Source organism: Bufo bufo, chromosome 1, assembly GCF_905171765.1.
Source record: "Bufo bufo chromosome 1, aBufBuf1.1, whole genome shotgun sequence".
Lineage (NCBI taxonomy): Eukaryota > Metazoa > Chordata > Amphibia > Anura > Bufonidae > Bufo > Bufo bufo.
Window position 1 is genome coordinate 634719798 of NC_053389.1, and position 17381 is coordinate 634737178.

The 17381-nt window shown below is 42.3% G+C and overlaps 1 protein-coding gene across 1 annotated transcript in view; it reads right to left on the reverse strand.

Moving 5' to 3' along the window:
- The window catches only part of FAM189A1 (family with sequence similarity 189 member A1), a 489297-nt gene that overhangs the window by 140089 nt on the left and 331827 nt on the right, over positions 1-17381 (reverse strand). The window contains exon 5 of the mRNA XM_040413849.1: positions 9868-10003. Coding sequence (XP_040269783.1) covers positions 9868-10003 — 136 coding nt within the window. The remainder of the gene's footprint in view (positions 1-9867; positions 10004-17381) is intronic.

Genomic DNA, 17381 nt, shown 5'->3' on the forward strand with positions numbered 1-17381 from the left:
TTGGACTGTGGTATTTGGTCCTGTGGAGGCAGTATTTTGTGTTGGCCTGTGGTATTTGGTCCTGTGGAGGCAGTATTTTGTGCTGCACTATGGTATTTGGTTCTGTTAAGGCAGTATTTTGTGTTGCACTATGGTATTTGGTCCTGTTAAGGCAGTATTTTATGCTGCACTGTGGTATTTGGTCCTGTGGAGGCAGTATTTTGTGCTGCACTATGGTATTTGGTTCTGTTAAGGCAGCATTTTGTGTTGCACTGTGGTATTTGGTCCTGTGGAGGCAGTATTTTGTGTTGGGCTGTGGTATTTGGTCCTATGGAAGCAGTATTTTGTGCTGCACTGTGGAATTTGGTTCTGCAGAGGCAGCATTTTGTGTTGGACTGTGGTGTTTGGTCCTGTGGAGGCAGTATTTTGTGTTGGGCCATGGTATTTGGTCCTGTGGAGGCAGTATTTTATGCTGCACTGTGGTATTTGGTCCTGTGGAGGCAGTATTTTATGCTGCACTGTGGTATTTGGTCCTGTGGAGGCAGTATTTTGTGCTGCACTGTGGTATTTGGTTCTGCAGAGGCAGTATTTTGTGTTGGCCTGTGGTATTTGGTCCTGTGGAGGCAGTATTTTATGCTGCACTGTGGTATTTGGTCCTGTGGAGGCATTATTTTGTGTTGGACTGTGGTATTTGGTCCTGTGGAGGCAGTATTTTGTGTTGGCCTGTGGTATTTGGTCCTGTGGAGGCAGTATTTTGTGCTGCACTATGGTATTTGGTTCTGTTAAGGCAGTATTTTGTGTTGCACTATGGTATTTGGTCCTGTTAAGGCAGTATTTTATGCTGCACTGTGGTATTTGGTCCTGTGGAGGCAGTATTTTGTGTTGGGCTGTGGTATTTGGTCCTATGGAAGCAGTATTTTGTGCTGCACTGTGGAATTTGGTTCTGCAGAGGCAGCATTTTGTGTTGGACTGTGGTGTTTGGTCCTGTGGAGGCAGTATTTTATGCTGCTCCGTGGCATTTAGTTTTGCAGAGATATTATTTTGTGCTGCACTGTGGTATTCAGTTTTGCTGGGGTGGCATTTTGTGCTGCACTATGGTTTTGCTAGTACTCTCCTACTTGTGGTTTGTGTGTGCCCTGCCTACTTGTGTTGCCCCACCTTTTGTCAGTTTGAACCCACTTAACATGTGGGACCACATTTAATTTTTTTCCAGGACGACTTTAAGTTCCCGGTCCACCACGAGTAGTGATCATTTCAAAGAATTATCCTGTATTGGTCATGCAGTGGCACATTGTTGAGTGGAAACAAAAGACCAAAGTTAAGTGCCTTGTTGAGCAGAGATGAGTGGGCCTGTAAGAGGGGTGAGCTTAGTACAACCATTTGTAGATCGAGTTCTTTTATTGTATATGTATTTCTCACTTAAGAAAAAAAACTGTATATGGTGTTGTTAATGCTGCAATGTTCACACTGGACAGTAGGTGTCACTGTAGCAAATCTTATAAAAGGGTTAGCATAATGAAATAGAGAGGGAGTGCAGGAGAAACCACATGGAGTGATAGGGGATCCGGCTGCTCACAGGAAAGTAGAATGTACTGTGTGTGTGTGGTGCTGTGACTGGATGAAGCAATGGGAGTCTGGGTCCTGGCTTCGGAGAGAGCACAGTAGGCTTCATTCACATGTCCGTGGAACACGGTCCGTGAGATACCGGACTGGCATCCTGCTTAGTGCATGAGCGCACGGCGTCATTGGTTGCTATGACGCCGTGCACTTCGTGCCGCTACTGCAGTACTGTAATACACTCGCATAGATCATACTGTACTGCGGCGGCAGCACAAAGTGCACGGCGTCATAGCAACCAATGAAGCCGTGCGCTCCTGCACTAAAGAGGATGCCAGTCCGGTATCCCACGGACCATGTTCCACGGATGTGTGAATGTAGCCTTAAGACTGATATGCTACATCATCGTTCTGTCAGGTGAGGACAGTGAGAGTCGATATAAGGAGGAAAATTAACAGGGAGCATTAAAACATTGCTGCATTGATGTACAGAACAAAAATGTTTATCTTCAGAATATTCATGAAGCTAATCTGACATGATAATTCACACTCAATGTGTTTTCTGCTGTTGTTTGCATGACACTTCAAATGAGTGAATGAAGCATTTATAGAACTCTCAATCTACCGTACATCCAGTATAGCTAAATACCAAATTAACTAAAACATTTTATAAATAGCCCAATCAGTAAAAAAATAAAAAATTTAATGTGCATTTGTGAGAAAGATAAATTCTCATGATAACAAACAGAATACAAAATGTTCTGATAAAATGTTTTTATCTATCATTCAGGTGTCTACATTTGTCATCATGAGCTTTGGACGTCAGGGATTTGTGCCCCAAATGTCAACCTGCCTTCCCTGAACTGTGATTTGGGCTGTGGTAGTATTACTTGGTCACTGTATGGTCAGACTATTTTGGTACAGTTTGTTGATAGTAGTATCTACACTCACCTAAAGAATTATTAGGACCACCATACTAATACGGAGTTGGCCCCCCTTTTTCCTTCAGAACTGCCTTAATTCTACGTGGCATTGATTCAACAAGGTGCTGATAGCATTCTTTAGAAATGTTGGCCCATATTGATAGGATAGCATCTTGCAGATGATGGAGATTTAAGGGATGCACATCCAGGGCACGAAGCTCCCGTTCCACCACATCCCAAAGATGCTCTATTGGGTTGAGATCTGGTGACTGTGGGGGCCATTTTAGTACAGTGAACTCATTGCCATGTTCAAGAAACCAATTTGAAATGATTCGAGCTTTGTGACATGGTGCATTATCCTGCTGGAAGTAGCCATCAGAGGATGGATACATGTTCTCATTCTGTTTACGCCAAATTCGGACTCTACCATTTGAATGTCTCAACAGAAATCGAGACTCATCAGACCAGGCAACATTTTTCCAGTCTTCAACAGTCCAATTTTGGCGAGTTCGTGCAAATTGTAGCCTCTTTTTCCTATTTGTAGTGGAGATGAGTGGCACCCGGTGGGATCTTCTGCTGTTGTAGCCCATCCGCCTCAAGGTTGTGCGTGTTGTGGCTTCACAAATGCTTTGCTGCATACCTCAGTTGTAACGAGTGGTTATTTCAGTCAACGTTGCTCTTCTATCAGCTTGAATCAGTCGGCCCATTCTCCTCTGACCTCTAGCATCCACAAGGCATTTTTGCCCACAGGACTGCCGCATACTGGATGTTTTTCCCTTTTCACACCATCCTTTGTAAGTAACTGAGCAGATTGTGAAATACTCAGACCGGCCTGTCTGGCACCAACAACCATGCCACGCTCAAAATTGCTTAAATCACCTTTCTTTACCATCCTGACATTCAGTTTGGAGTTCAGGAGATTGTCTTGACCAGGACCACCCCCCTAAATGCATTGAAGCAACTGCCATGTGATTGGTTGACTAGATAATTGCATTAATGAGAAATAGAACAGGTGTTACTAATAATTCTTTAGGTGAGTGTATATTGGAGTATTATCCCATAAAGGATAAAAATCGTGTATGTGCTAAAGGCAGCAGTAATATTTATTAACTACTTCAGCCCCCCTAGCTTAAACCCCCTTAATGACCAGACCACTTTTAACAATTCTGCACTACGCTACTTTCACGGTTTATTGCTCGGTCATACAACTTACCACCCAAATGAATTTTACCTCCTTTTCTTCTCACTAATAGAGCTTTCATTTGGTGGTATTTCATTGCTGCTGACATTTTTACATTTTTTTGTTATTAATCGAAATTGACCGAATTTTTGCAAAAAAATGACATTTTTCACTTTCTGTTGTAAAATTTTTCAAATATAACTACATTTCTATATAAATTTTTCTCAAACTTTATTGTTCTACATGTCTTTGATAAAAAAAAATGCAATAAGTGTATATTTATTGGTTTGGGTAAAAGTTATAGCGTTTACAACTATGGTGCAAAAAATGTGAATTTACGCACTTTGACTTTCTGAGCACCTGTCATGCTTCCTGAGGTCCTACAATGCCCAGACAGTAGAAACACCCCACAAATGACCCCATTTCGGAAAGTAGACACCCTAAGGTATTCGCTGATGGGCATAGTGAGTTCATGGAAGTTTTTATTTTTTGTCACAAGTTAGCGGAAAATGATTTATTTATTTATTTATTTTTTCTTACAAAGTCTCATATTCCATTAACTTGTGACAAAAAATAAAATTTTACATGAACTCACCATACCCCTCACAGAATACCTTGGGGTGTCTTCTTTCCAAAATGGGGTCACTTGTGGGGTATTTATACTGCCCTGGCATTTTAGGGGCCCTAAAGGGTGAGAAGTAGTTTGGAATCCAAATGCGTAAAAAATGCTCTGTGAAATCGTAAAGATACTCTTTGGAATTTGGGCCCCTTTGCGCACCTAGGCTGCAAAAAAGTGTCACACATGTGGTATTGCCGTACTCAGGAGAAGTAGGGCAATGTGTTTTGGCGTGTATTTTTACATATACCCATGCTGGGTGAGAGAAATATCTCTGTAAAAGACAACTTTTCCCATTTTTTTTATACAAAGTTGTCATTTTACAGAGATATTTCTCTCACCCAGCATGGGTATATGTAAAAATACACCCCAAAAAACATTGCCCTACTTCTCCTGAGTACGGCGATACCACATGTGTGACACTTTTTTGCAGCCTAGGTGCGCAAAGGGGCCCAAATTCCAATGAGTACCTTTTAGGAGGGCATTTTTAAGCATTTGGATTCCAGACTTCTTCTCACGCTTTAGGGCCCCTAAAATGCCAGTGCAGTATAAATACCCCACATGTGACCCCATTTTGGAAAGAAGACACCCCAAGGTATTCTGTGAGGGGCATGGCGAGTTCATAGAAGTTTTTTTTTTTTTGGCACAAGTTAGGGGAAATTGATATATATATTTTTTCTCACAAATTCTCCCTTTCAGCTAACTTGTCACAAAAAATTAAATTTTACATGAACTCGCCATGCCCCTCACGAAATACCTTAGGCTGTCTTCTTTCCAAAATAGGGTCACATGTGGGGTATTTATACTGCCCTGGCATTTTAGGGGCCCTAAAGCGTGAGAAGAAGTCTGGAATATAAAGTCTAAACATTTTTAGGCATTTGGATTCCGTGAGGGGTATGGTGAGTTCATGTGAGATTTTATTTTTTGTCACAAGTTAGTGGAATATGAGACTTTGTAAGAAAAAATAAATAAATAAATAAATTTCCGCTAACTTGTGGCAAAAAAAAAAAATCTTCTATGAACTCGCCATGCCCCTTAAAAGTGATCTTTATAGCGCCGCAGCGATTTTACGGTGTTTTTGCAGTGATCAGAAATTTTTTTATTCTGTCACTGCGGTGGGGCGGACTGAACACAAGTGTGCGCACAAGATCAGGCCTGATTGGGCGAACACTGCATTTTTTGTAGAGCCTATAGAACATGTCCTATTCTTGTCTGCAATTGCAGACAAGAAAAGGCATTTTCTATATAGTTCTGGCAATGTGCGGATCCGCAAAATGCGGAAAGCACATTGCCGGTGTCCGTGTTTTGCGGATCCGTATCTGCAAAACACATACGGACGTCTGAATGGAGCCTTACAGGGGGGTGATCAATGACAGGGGGGTGATCAGGGAGTCTATATGGGGTGATCAGGGGTTAATAAGGGGTTAATAAGTGACAGGGGGGGGGTGTAGTGTAGTGTGGTGATTGCTGCTACTTACAGAGCTGCCTGTGTCCTCTGGTGGTCGATCCAAGCAAAAGGGGACCACCAGAGGACCAGGTAGCAGGTATATCAGACGCTGTTAACAAAACAGCGTCTAATATACCTTTCTGGGGTTAAAAAAATCGGATCTACAGCCCGCCAGCGAATGATCGCCGCTGGCAGGCTGTAAATCAGCTCGTTTACCTTCCGATCCCGTGAACGTGCTGTCCTGCGTGCGCGCGTTCACATGAAATCTCGCGTCTCGCGAGATGACTAGCCGATGCGTCGAAGAGGAACAAAACGACCGCCCGCAGGACGCATCCCTGCGTTAGGCGGTCGTGAGGCGGTTAAGATAAAAGGATGGAATATTTTTTCAATGCTGAGAACCATGGATCAAGTGAAGATTATGCCCCCCTGGGTTATTTAATTTCACGTCATTTCACAATGAAATATAAAACTAGCAATAAATCATGTACATCAATCATTAATTATCACAAAAATTATTGGCGGGTGTTAAGAAATGTAGTGAAATAAATAAAAATGTATAATCCGGGGGGAAATTATCTTTACTTCATCCAAAAATATTTCCATTGGTTGAAAATAATCCTTTGTTCATTGATGAATAAAAACAAATGCATGTTATCTGATTCATTGGGTCCTCAGAACAGTAAAACTGGCTTCATACCTTTAGAGCTGGCTCTTCACTGCTACCCTAAAACTCCACTCCCTATTGCATCTAATACTAGCAAATTGTCCGGCCCCACTCACACAACCGTATTTTTGCTCCACATCCAATCTGCATTTTTTGTGGAATGCACACGAACACATTTATTTCAATGGGTCCGCAAAAAAACGGATAGCACTCTGTGTGCTATCTGGATCCGTATGTCCAACAAAAAAGATAGGACAAGTCCTATCCTTGTCCGTCTTGCAGACAAGAATAGGCATTGTTACAATGGGTCAGCAAAAAAAATACGGATTCCACACGGACATCACACGGATGTTATCCATATTTTTTGCAGATCTCCATGTGTTTATTAGAGAGAGTAAAGGGAAGGTATCATCATATCACATTGCTATAGGGTTTTACCATTTAAATCAGACAAAAATAAACATTCTTTATCTGCAATCGATTTTTACTTTCTAATTGGAGATTTTTTATACTATTTTTTTGGGAGATGATTGTGGGGTAGCCATCTTGCCTGACCCTGCACTAACAGGAGTTAGAAATATGCTTTAGAGCAGCAACATTGATTTCTATGGGACTTTTTTTCCAGGCACGCTTTGTGATCTGTACAGAGGTCATTGTGCAGGGAGGGGGAGGAGATTAGCGGTGATGATCACGTATTGTAAATTGTGTGATGTAGTGTTATCCATATATAGATAGCATCTATCATTGTGATCCTGACTGTGAGTATGATGAGATGACTGCTGAAAAGTGATCTCTACAGAACATGGGTGTCAGCTTAATTTGAAGCTCAGTGGCCACAGTGAAAAAAGATAGTTTTCAGGATTTTTTGGTACTGTAGATTATAGACATGATAGATGAAAAAAACAAAACATAAAAAAGTTAAAAAAACACGTTTAACATAAAAATTGACTTGAATAGGTTAATAAATGATGGCACAACTAATGTGATATTTGTTGTTGCTTTGGATCTTTAACTACAGACTCTTTTCTACCATTTCCTTAACAAAAATGGTATTTTGTAACAATCTTTACACAATAACATTTTAGCTTTACAACTGCAATTTGTGGACCGCACATGGCCTTCACTCTCATAGAAAATACCTATTCTTGTCCGCAATTGCAGACAAGAATAGGATATGCTCCATATTTGTTGCGGGGCCGCGAAACGGAGCAAAGGATGCGGACAGCACACGGTGTGCTGTCCACATCTTTTGCGGCCCCGTTGAAATGAATGGATCCACACAGTTCCGTAAAAATGCGCAACAGGTGCGGAACAAAACATACGGCCGCCTGAATGAGCCCTAAAAAAGTGGGTTTAGGAAAATGTCTTAAAAATTTTAAGAATTGCTTATAAAATCCTTAACCTTCTAATGTCCTAAAACATGTAAATGGCATTTTCAAAATGATGCCAACATAAGGTAGACATATGGGAAATGTAAAGTAATAACTATTTTGTGATCTGCCTTAAAAGCTGAGAAATTAAAGTTTTGAATTTATTTTTTTTTCTGTAAATTTAGGATGTTTTTATAAATAAAGGTGGTTTATATCAACTCAAATTTACCATTAACATGAAGTAAAATGTGTCACAAAAACTGTCTCAGAATGGCTTGAATAAGTAAAAGCATGCATAAGTTATTACTAGGGATGAGCTCGCTCCGTACAGTATTGAAACGAAGTTTTATGTGAATCAACTTCGGATGTTTCATCTGAAGTCGATTCGCTCATCCCTTGTTATTACCACATAAAGTGACATGTCAGATTTCCAAAAATCAGCCTGGTCATGAAGGTCCGAAATGGCCCGATCATTAAGGGGTTAAGGTAATTATGATTGGCATAGTCTATATATTGAATAGGAATACAGAAAGTAATATTGTGTAGCATATATAGCATTACAGTATTGGAAGTAGGGATGAGCGAATCGACTTCGGATGAAACATCTGAAGTCGATTTGCATAAAACTTCGTTAGAATACTGTACGGAGCGAGCGTTCTGTACAGTATTAGAATGTATTGGCTCCGATGAGCAGAAGTTATTACTTTGCAAAGTCTCGCGAGACTTCGGGTAATAACTTCAATAATTAATTTTTACTGTTAAAAACATTTTACCGAAATCGGTTTTGGTTCCAAGTGATTCGGTCATCCCTAATTGGAAGCTTTGTCACATATTCAGTTTAAAGATTCTCTCATGAGACAGGAGATGAAATGATAAATCCTCTACTGTGGCATCCCATATATTAAATATATAGAAGAAAAGATTTCATGGTAAAAGGAATGTGCTCTGTGGTTTTAAGAAGGGAGAAGTCAGCAACAAAAAAGTTATTGAAGTGTCCTTAGATGTTTTAATGCTTCAGTTTTCCAGGCTGTTCTTACCCAAGGCTTCATGGGGAGAATGGAGATAAAGGGCGATTTTGGGCATATGATCTTGCACATCTAAAACTAATGCTAAAATACCTAAGGTGTTCCTCTTGTTTAATGTATATCCTCAAATAAAGAAGATCATGCTCCGCTTCGAAAGTGTGCAACATAGTCCATCGAACTCTACAGTTCAATTTTCTGTGATAATCCAAGTAATGTAGCAAGTCTTGGATTCACAGATTCTTTTAATGTTCAGTACAGGACAGTTCTATTGAGAGGAGTAAGCCCCCAGCACTTATCACCTAGGTCCCAGGTATCATGTCCTCCAAGTTGGGCAGAAATTAGTAATCTGACTCAAGCTTTTGTAATATCATAAAAACAGAGTTATTTCTAGACGCACTAGATTTAAATAAAAATTGAGATGAAATTGTACACTTCGCAGAGTGGGGCATGTGAAGAATATAAGTGACTCACAGAGAAGAGGAAGTGGCTACAGAATCACATTGGTCATTGTGTTTGCATGCTTTAAAAAGGCTTATGTAAACGTGAAACGTTGCATCTCTGGATTTTACTGTTATGAAATGAGAACTTTTTGCTTCAAGCAGGCATGTGCTCTTTCTTTTTCTTCAGTGGACTATAGACAGGATCATTACATAGTATTACATGTAAATGTTCTAATCTCCACTAAGGGGGTCATTTACTATAAGAAATACTCCTATATTGGGTGTATTTCTGGTGCAGATTGCCGCAATCTGTGACTATTCCCCGCTGACGCCAGGTCTTAAAAAGTGGGTGTGGCATGGGCAGGGAAGGGATCGGGCTGGCAGGCCTAGCTCATTCATCATTTTCTATGCCTGTTTTAGGCATAAAAAATGACCTAAATTTAAGGAAGCTGGCTTGCATTTAGCCCAGCGGTGGATGCGCCGAAGTTATGTATAGGCCGGCGTCTCTTTAACTTCATCAGATCCACCGCCAGCTAAAGGGCTTATTAAGACCGGTGTCTAAAATGCCGGTCTTAATAAATGGCCCCTTAAGTGTTTTCTATACAGTGATAAAACTGCTTTACTAGGGAGTTGTACTTAATTAAACAATATTACATGAGTTTCTTACCTGACTTGCAGGAGTTTGTCCAACCACAGCTTCATATGGAGGTGGCAGCTCAGATGGATACAGAATACCCGGACTGTTTATGGACACTTCATACAAAGCACTGAAAGGTGAATGTGGGAAGTCCAGGTGAAGCCCTCTAGGGAGGAAAACTTCCATTAATACACTTAAAAATTGATTCAAGCAGTTACTTTGTCTGCATGTGTGATGACTGCTAATAAAGCAGATTTACCTGTGTGCTCAATGACTGTATTTATCACTTCATCACTATCTCAATGTATCCAGCACTCTTTAATTTATCCCAACTATAAAGGAATTGGACTGTCATTAAGGAAGAAATGTTTTCCCATAAATACAGGTTTAACGTCTTTCATCTCTAGATGACTGCAGTTATAGTTATTGGTTTTTTAGTTATGCACCAATAAATTGTGCCCTAATAAATTCCAGATAAATAATTGTTTATCTTCTCTCTGTGAAGCAGAAGAACGTTCTTCCTAATTTCCTTAACTGTAAAATACCACCTGGGGAATCCAAGCACGTGCAAGATGGATGGCTGCTTATAAAATATGAGGAACAATTTCCAGTGTCAAGAGTTTGGGTTGAAGATGATCTATGGATAGACACATTATGCAGTGTATTTGGTCATTTTCCTGAAAACTGACTGCAATAGAGCTTGTTATTAGAGATGAGCGAAGTTTTCCAAATTTCGATTTGGATGCTTCACCAAATTTATTCAAGAAATTCTCTTTGTTCTGAATCAATTAATTAATCACAAAGTACATTAATTCAGCTATATCCCGGCCTGCAAGAAGAGTGTATCTTGGTGTACATCACGGAAACACGCATAGCTAGTCCTTTCTGGTAGTGAAACAGTTACTGTGACAGGTGGACACCCCAATAACAGTAGAAATAGACAACTTATTCACCCCAATTTTAGATTTAAGGCATAATAGAATTGTTTATCTATTAGACAATGTAGACACACCACTAACAGTAGAACAAGACAGTATATTAACCCGAATTTGAGAATCAAGGTCTAATATAATTGATTATCTATTAAACAAGGTGGACACTGTTCAAGTAGATAACTCTGTGCCCTGCACAGGGATTGATTCAAACTGTGCTGTCTCATATAGATCACTTCAGCTTCAGATTATTCCCTGCACTATCGCTGAAATCTCCCTATTCTCTCCCTACTGTGTGTAAAAACTCTCCCTATGATCTCCCTACACTGAAAAAAAAAAAGATTTGTTACAATGAAGTTTGAGGAAATGTTTCCTAAAATTCGGATGAAATTCAATTTTGAATGCGTTATATGAGTTGGACAGTTTTTATTCGGTGGTTAAAAAAAATGAATTTGTATGGTGTTTTCCGCAGCTTTTTTTTTTTGTAAAATGTTAAATAGGCATTTTATTCTGGCCGTTTTCAACTTCCATAGAGATGCCTAATGGGAAAATGTCAGAAAAAATGTCTTATCTTGTTAAAAAAGGGAAAATCCTCTTATTAGCACAAAGATTTTTCACCAATTTGCATTTTGTTTTCACCGCTTGAGTTTAGTTTCAATTGGGGGAAAATGGTGGTACAGTGGCTGTAGTTAGCATGTGAAACTGAGTTAAACCATATGTATCCACTGCAACTTTTCAAGTTGCAAAAATTGTTACAATCTTACTCCAGTAAAAGGGGGGGCATGGAAAAAGGTATTAACATCTCACAAAGAAGTGTTAGACTTAAAGATGCACCAAATTTATTAAACTAAATTACATCAATATGGACTCCTGCAAAATTGACTTTGGAAATTCCCCTTATGATACTGTAAATATCCCCCAGAGTGTAAAATCAGCCTCAGAGCTCATGCACACGAACATATTCGGCCTGTGCCAGTATTCTGGCCCATGTGCACTCCGTATCACTGATGTGGACGCACTCACTTGAATGGGTCCGCAATCCGCCAGATAGAGACTGCTGCAGAGAGGAGGCACTATTTTTTTGCGGTTAGGACTGAATCTTGCGGATTGAGGACCCATTCTAGTAAATAGGTCCGCATCCACAAATGGTGGGCACACAGCTGGTGGCCGTGCATTGTGGAACGCTATTTGTAGTCCATAGCATGGGCAGGGGGTGCACACATTCGTGTGCATAAGTCCTTATGCAGAATTTAGCATAAGCTACACTGTTAATTGTAGGCCTGGCAATGGTTAAGTGGTTTTGTTATTTGGTTGTAAGAACATCAGGATCAGTATTAGGGTCCATTCACATGTCCGTAATACACCCCCATAGAACTGCCTATTCTTATCCGCTTTTGCGGAAAATAATAGGACATCCGGAAATGCGGATGCAGACAGCACACTATGTATATACATTTTCGTAAAAGTCCGGGTTCGGTGTTCGGCGCTTTCTTGGCGCTTTTTGAAAGGCTGCAAAGCAGCCAATCAACAAGCGTCATACTACTTGCCCCAAGAGGCCATCACAGCCTTGCCTACTATTGGCATGGCTGTGATTGGCCAGTGCAGCATGTGACCCAGCCTCTATATAAGCTTGGGTCACGTAGCGCTGCACGTCACTCTGCTGATTCAAGCATAGGGAGAGGTTGCTGCTGCGACGTTAGGGCGAGATTAGGCAGATTAACTCCTCCAAAAGACTTCATTCTGTGATCGATCTCCAGCTGTGGATCATTGAAGTGCTAATATTGAATTGCCCAGAGCGTTTTTAGATCACTTTTTGCCCAGAGCGTTTTTAGATCACTTTTTTCTGGGGTGATCGGCGGCCATTTTGTGGCTTGTGGTGCGCCAGCACAAGCTACCACCAAGTGCTTTTAACCATCAATAGTGTGGTTATTTTTTGCTATATCCTACATCAGCTGCAGGCTGAGCCTATGTCACCGAAGTGCATTTAACCATAAACAGTCTGGTTATTTTTTGGCCATATACTACATTAGGTGCAGGCTGAGCCTGTGTCACCCAAGTGCATTTAACCATCAACAGTGTGGTTATTTTTTGGCCATATACTACATCAGGTGCAGGCTGAGCCTGTGTCACCCAAGTGCATTTAACCATCAACAGTGTGGTTAATTTTTGGCCATATACTACATCAGGTGCAGGCTGAGCCTGTGTCACCCAAGTGCATTTAACCATCAACAGTGTGGTTAATTTTTGGCCATATACTACATCAGGTGCAGGCTGAGCCTGTGTCACCCAAGTGCATTTAACCATCAATAGTGCGGTTATTTTTTGGCCATATACTACATCAGGGGCAAGTTGAGCCTGTCACCCAGCGCCTAAAAAATAGACCTGACATTTCTATTCAACCAAATCTGTACTGTTTTAGCTGGTCAAGTTATTTGTAGTGACTGTAAAAGCACAGATTTTGTTCTGGGTTGAAAAACTATTCCCAAATTTGACATTCTCAAAATAACTAAGTAGTTTATGCTATATGAGGCCTACTTGAAATCTATCCCAAAAAGGATATCTTAGATTCAAGGTGCTGATAGTGTCATTCAGAAAAACTTAACACACACGCTACCGTGCAGATACAAGTCTAATTCTGTGATTAAACGTATACCTGTCACACAGCGCAAAAAAAAATAGGCCTCACATTTCTATTCAACCAAATCTGTACTGTTTGAGCTGGTCAAGTTATTTGTAGTGACCGTAAAAGCACAGTTTTTGTTCTGGGGTGAAAAACTATTCCCAAATTTGACATTCTCAAAATAACTAAGTAGTTTATGCTATATGAGGCCTACTTGAAATCTATCCCAAAAAGGATATCTTAGATTCAAGGTGCTGATAGTGTCATTCAGAAAAACTTAACACACACGCTACCGTGCAGATACAAGTCTAATTCTGTGATTAAACGTATACCTGTCACACAGCGCAAAAAAAAATAGGTCTCACATTTCTATTCAACCAAATCTGTACTGTTTGAGCTGGTCAAGTTATTTGTAGTGACCGTAAAAGCACAGTTTTTGTTCTGGGTTGAAAAACTATTCCCAAATTTGACATTCTCAAAATAAGTAGTTTATGCTATATCAGGCCTACTTGAAATCTATCCCAAAAAGGATATCTTAGATTCAAGGTGCTTATAGTGTCATTCAGAAAAACTTAACACACACGCTACCGTGCAGATACAAGTCTAATTCTGTGATTAAACGTATACCTGTCACACAGCGCAAAAAAAAATAGGCCTCACATTTCTATTCAACCAAATCTGTACTGTTTGAGCTGGTCAAATTATTTGTAGTGACCGTAAAAGCACAGTTTTTGTTCTGGGTTGAAAAACTATTCCCAAATTTGACATTCTCAAAATAAGTAGTTTATGCTATATCAGGCCTACTTGAAATCTATCCCAAAAAGGATATCTTAGATTCAAGGTGCTGATAGTGTCATTCAGAAAAACTTAACACACACGCTACCGTGCAGATACAATTCTAATTCTGTGATTAAACCTATACCTGTCACACAGCGCAAAAAAAAATAGGCCTCACATTTCTATTCAAACAAATCTGTACTGTTTAAGCTGGTCAAGTTATTTGTAGTGACCGTAATAGCACAGTTTTTGTTCTGGGTTGAAAAACTATTCCCAAATTTGACATTCTCAAAATAAGTAGTTTATGCTATATGAGGCCTACTTGAAATCTATCCCAAAAAGGATATCTTAGATTCAAGGTGCTGATAGTGTCATTCAGAAAAACTTAACACCCACATGCTACCGTGCAGATACAAGTCTAATTCTGTGATTAAACGTAAAAAACAGTTTAAGCTGGTCAAATTATTTGTAGTGACCGTAAAAGCACAGTTTTTGTTCTGGGTTGAAAAACTATTCCCAAATTTGCCATTTTCAAAATTGTGGTGAACGGGAACAATGATGAAAACATCTAATAAGGGACGCGGACGTGGACATGTTCGTGGTGGTGTTAGTGGACCTTCTGGTGCTGGGAGAGGACGTGGCCGTTCTGCCACAGCCACACGTCCTAGTGAACCAACTACCTCAGGTCCCACCAGCCAGAAGAATTTACAGTGATATTTGGTGGGGCCCAATGCCGTTCTAAGGATGGTAAGGCCTGAGCAGGTACAGGCATTAGTCAATTGGGTGGCCGACAGTGCATCCAGCACGTTCACATTATCTCCCACCCAGTCTTCTGCAGAAAGCGCACAGATGGGGCATGAAAACCAAGCCCATCAGTCTGTCACATCACCCCCATGCATATCAGGGAAACTGTCTGAGCCTCAAGTTATGCAGCAGTCTCTTATGCTGTTTGAAGACTCTGCTGCCAGGGTTTCCCAAGGGCATTCACCTAGCCCTTCCCCAGGGGTGGAAGAGATAGAATGCACTAACGCACAACCACTTATGTTTCTTGATGATGAGGACATGGGAATACCACCTCAGCACGTCTCTGATGATGACGAAACACAGGTGCCAACTGCTGCGTCTTTCTGAAGTGTGCAGACTGAACAGGAGGTCAGGGATCAAGACTGGGTGGAAGACGATGCAGGGGATGATGAGGTCCTAGACCCCACATGGAATGAAGGTCGTGCCACTGACTTTCAGAGTTCGGAGGAAGAGGCAGTGGTGAGACCGAGCCAACAGCGTAGCAAAAGAGGGAGCAGTGGGCAAAATCAGAATACCCGCCGCCAAGAGACTCCGCCTGCTACTGACCGCCGCCATCTGGGACCGAGCACCCCAAAGGCAGCTTCACGGAGTTCCCTGGCATGGCACTTCTTTAAACAATGTGCTGACGACAAGACCCGAGTGGTTTGCAAGCTGTGCCATCAGAGCCTGAAGCGAGGCATTAATGTTCTGAACCTTAGCACAACCTGCATGACCAGGCACCTGCATGCAAAGCATGAACTGCAGTGGAGTAAACACCTTAAAAACAAAGAAGTCACTCAGGCTCCCCCTGCTACCGCTTCTGCTGCTGCCACCTCGGCCTCTTCTGCTGCTGCCGCCGCCTCGGCCTCTTCCTCCGCCTCTGGAGAAACGTTGGCACCTGCCGCCCAGCAAACATGGGATGTACCACCAACACCACCACCTGTGTCACCAAGCATCTCAACCATGTCACATGGCAGCGTTCAGCTCTCCATCTCACAAACATTTGAGAGAAAGCGTAAATTCCCACCTAGCCACCCTCGATCCCTGGCCCTGAATGCCAGCATTTCTAAACTACTGGCCTATGAAATGCTGTCATTTAGGCTGGTGGACACAGACAGCTTCAAACAGCTCATGTCGCTTGCTGTCCACAGTATGTTGTTCCAAGCCGCCACTACTTCTCCAAGAGAGCCGTGCCTTCCCTGCACAACCAAGTGTCAGATAAAATCAAGTGTGCACTGTGCAACGCCATCTGTGGCAAGGTGCACCTAACCACAGATACGTGGACCAGTAAGCACGGCCAGGGATGCTATATCTCCCTAACTGCACACTGGGTAAATGTAGTATCGGCTGGGCCCCAGGCGGAGAGCTGTTTGGCGCACGTCCTTCCGCCGCCAAGGATCGCAGGGCAACATTCTTTGCCTCCTGTCTCCTCCTCCTCCTACTCAGCTTCCTCCTCCTCTTCTTCCACCTGCTCATCCAGTCAGCCACACACCTTCACCACCAACTTCAGCACAGCCCGGGGTAAACGTCAGCAGGCCGTTCTGAAACTCATATGTTTGGGGGACAGGCCCCACACCGCACAGGAGTTGTGGCGGGGTATAGAACAACAGACCGACGAGTGGTTGCTGCCGGTGAGCCTCAAGCCCGGCCTGGTGGTGTGCGATAATGGGCGAAATCTCGTTGCAGCTCTGGGACTAGCCGGTTTGACGCACATCCCTTGCCTGGCGCATGTGCTGAATTTGGTGGTGCAGAAGTTCATTCGCAACTACCCCGACATGTCAGAGCTGCTGCATAAAGTGCGGGCCGTCTGTTCGCGCTTCCGGCGTTCACACCCTGCTGCTGCACGCCTGTCTGTGCTACAGCGTAACTTCGGCCTTCCCGCTCACCGCCTCATATGCGATGTGCCCACCAGGTGGAACTCCACCTTGCACATGCTGGACAGACTGTACGAGCAGCAGCAGGCCATAGTGGAGTTTCAGCTGCTGCACGCACGGGTCAGTCGCACTGCGGAACAGCACCACTTCACCACCAATGACTGGGCCTCCATGCGAGACCTGTGTGCCCTGTTGCGCTGTTTCGAGTACTCCACCAACATGGCCAGTGGCGATGACGCCGTTATCAGCGTTACAATACCACTTCTATGTCTCCTTGAGAAAACACTTGGGGCGATGATGGAAGAGGAGGTGGCCCAGGAGGAAGAGGAGGAAGAGGGGTCATTTTTAGCACTTTCAGGCCAGTCTCTTCAAAGTGACTCAGAGGGAGGTTTTTTGCAACACCAGAGGCCAGGTACAAATGTGGCCAGACAGGGCCCACTACTGGAGGACGAGGAGGACGAGGATGAGGAGGAGGTGGAGGAGGATGAGGATGAAGCATGTTCACAGCGGGGTGGCACCCAAAGCAGCTCGGGCCCATCACTGGTGCGTGGCTGGGGG